The sequence below is a fragment of the Sinocyclocheilus rhinocerous genome, unplaced genomic scaffold (genome assembly GCF_001515625.1).
Source record: "Sinocyclocheilus rhinocerous isolate Xijiao unplaced genomic scaffold, SAMN03320098_v1.1 scaffold1862, whole genome shotgun sequence".
Taxonomy (NCBI): domain Eukaryota; kingdom Metazoa; phylum Chordata; class Actinopteri; order Cypriniformes; family Cyprinidae; genus Sinocyclocheilus; species Sinocyclocheilus rhinocerous.
In genome coordinates this window covers 392,664-395,681 of record NW_015653470.1, presented here as the reverse complement: position 1 = coordinate 395,681, position 3,018 = coordinate 392,664, and the positions used below count along the sequence as shown (strand labels likewise).

General features: G+C 27.9%; 1 protein-coding gene across 1 annotated transcript in view; it reads right to left on the bottom strand.

Annotated features, from left to right (window-relative positions):
• Nucleotides 1–3,018, bottom strand: part of pak6 (p21 (RAC1) activated kinase 6) — an 18,514-nt gene that overhangs the window by 2,027 nt on the left and 13,469 nt on the right. The window contains exon 5 of the mRNA XM_016522368.1: nt 313–439. Within this exon, the coding sequence (XP_016377854.1) occupies nt 313–439 (127 nt within the window). The remainder of the gene's footprint in view (nt 1–312; nt 440–3,018) is intronic.

Here is a 3,018-nt window from a genome sequence, read left to right as displayed (position 1 = left end):
CGATATACAACTATTTGAAAATCTGGAATCTGAGGGTGCAAACAAAATCTAAATATTGAGAAAATCATCTTTAAAGTTGTTCAAATGAAGTTCTTAGCAATGCATATTACTAATCAAAATTAGTAATCAAAAAATCAAAAATTAAGTTTTGATATATTTACGGTAGGAAATTTACAAAATATCTTCATGGAACATGATCTTTACATAATATCCTAATGATTTTTGGCATAAAAGAAAAATCGATAATTTTGACCCATACAATGTATTTTTGGCTATTGCTACAAATATACCCCCAGACACAGATGGACTCACGCGTCCGTCCAGCGAGAGCAGTATGGAGTCACTCTTGATGTCTCTGTGTATGACGCCCTGTGAGTGGAGATACGCCAGCGCCTGCAGCACCGCCTCACACACGGTCGCGATCTGCTCCTCGCTCAGCCTGAACACACCACAGCGACACAAGAGCAGACACACGCTTACATCACTGTGCTTCACAGATCAGCAGTCAGGATTTCTTCATGCATCTGCTGTTTTTCACTATAATCGTGAGTTTTACAAACCGCTTGAGCTCTTTGTGCTGTTATATATCAGTGCTGATTAAGTGTCTTGCATCTCATCGAGACGGGAAGAAACCTCTTGGGAACATGCTAAAAACACTCAGAACAATCTGGCAACCGCCCACAACACTGCAGCATCATAGTGGTGCGTTTCGCACTTCAGAAAATGTCCAAATCTAGCTTTATTCCTGCTGTTTTCATCCATACATGACAGATAAAGGATTGTTTCGAGTTCAAAACAGCATTTTTTAGATGCACACTTATAAATTTATTCATGTATTATAATTGTTTGTCAAACAAAATGTCTTCAAATCCTTTGAAAAATATTTAATTATTGTATTTGGCTCATTTAATCCATTCACTAATTATCATTATTATATTGGGTTTTTTTTGTATATTCATGACATTAGGTTTAGTCTGCTGTATAGGAATGTTTTGGTGTATTTATTTATTTATTATGAATTAATAATAATAATAATATAATTATTATTATTTTTATTTTTTATTATTATTCAATCTATTTATAGATCAAATTTAACTTTTTGAGATGCAGGCTTGCAATTGCTTGACAAAAACTCTTTTTTTTAATCAGTTTGAAAATTGTTTTATTTTTTATTTTTTATTATTTTATTATTTGACTAATCATTTTTTATGTTTTTTTCTTTTTTATATTCACAACATTAGGTTTAGTCTTCCATAAAGGAATGTTTTGGTTCATTAATTATTATTTTTATATTATTTATAGACATAAAGATATAGATATTAACTTTTAACTTTTTACTTTAACTTAACTTTTTGAGATGCAGACTTTAATAATTTATTTACCCATGTCATATAATTGCTTGTCAAAATTTTTTTTTTCAAATCATTATGAAACTGTTTTTTTTATTATTATTTTAAATTATTCTATTTCATTTTTATATTATGTTATTATTTTTTTGGCTCACTTCATATGTCAACTAAACTATTTTTTTTTCTTTTGTATATTCATGACATTAGGTTTAACTTGCTCTAAAGGAATGTTTTGGTTAATTTATTATTATTTATATATTATTCATATTATTATTTATAGACGTATAGATATAGATATTCACTTCAACAAATTCAGCTTTTTGAGATGCAGCCTTATTAATTTATTAATGTGAAATAATTGCTTGTCAAACAAAATGTCTTCTAATCAACATGAAAATTATTTTATTTTTTTAATTTTTAAAATGATTTAATTTTATTTTTATTTTATTATTTTATTTGGGTCATTTCATTTGTTGACCAATTATTTTTCACATTTCTTTCTTTTGCATAACCATGACCATAATTTGTTTCATTGTTGTGGTTCATTGTTATTTATATAGATATATACAGACATTCAATATTTCTATGTATATGTTCACATTTCACATATGTTCACATCAGGCTTATTTCATTTATTCATGTCATATAATTGCTCGGGTCAGATCCAGTTTGCCGTCTCATGTCTGAGGAGACGTGACATAGAGCCACATTTGTGTGCGATCATGTAAATCTAGTCCTTCACCAGACAGAGACAGAGATGCATTTACCAAACTAATTAGATCACTAATCAAATTGCCCCTGCATGTCCTCACAACATGCGCTAATCTGATTGTCTAATCAAATTAAAGTCGGCCGTAGAGTGTCAGAATACATGCACAGCTCAGAGCGGATCCATGACTTAACTGTACATCACCCTCTTGTGGTGTGAATAAAACACTACAGGAATACCACACGGAGTCAGTAATTGCAGAGACCCTGGAGAGCAGCCTGACCTTGTGTTTTGTTCATCCAAACAGCAGAATTGCAATCACAGTGAATTAGCATTAAAAACTGTCACTTTAAAGTGATATGACATGAAAATTGAATGAAAATGACTTCCTTTAATCATGTTTCTGGTCTTATTGTGAAAGATTCATCGTTACATGTTGTCTGTCTTCACAGTCTTTCAACCATGGCTGCAAATGATGTGCATATTATATTATATTATTTTTTATTTTATTATTTTTTATATTAAATTATATTATATTGTATTGCATTCATTTATTTTAAATTATATATTTTATTATATTATTTTAAGTTGTATTGTCGTTTTTATTTTAAATCATATTATTTAATTTTAAATTATGTATTATGTTCTGTTCTGTTATATTACATATTATATTGTATTTTTTATTATATTATTTTATTTTAAATTGTTTTATTATATTAGTCTTTAATTTAATTTTAAATTATATATTGTATTATATCATTTTATTTTAAATTTTATATTATATTATATTGGAAACAAAATGTAAAATAAATCTGTTTATTTAAGGTCATTCATGATTTTATTTTATTTAAATTTGATTTCAATTAAAAAGGTCACTGATGAACTTTCCAGAAGTCATGAATTCAGATTTTTTTTTTTTTTTTTGTTCAAGGCATTTTTAAAAAAGGATTAGGGGCTTTA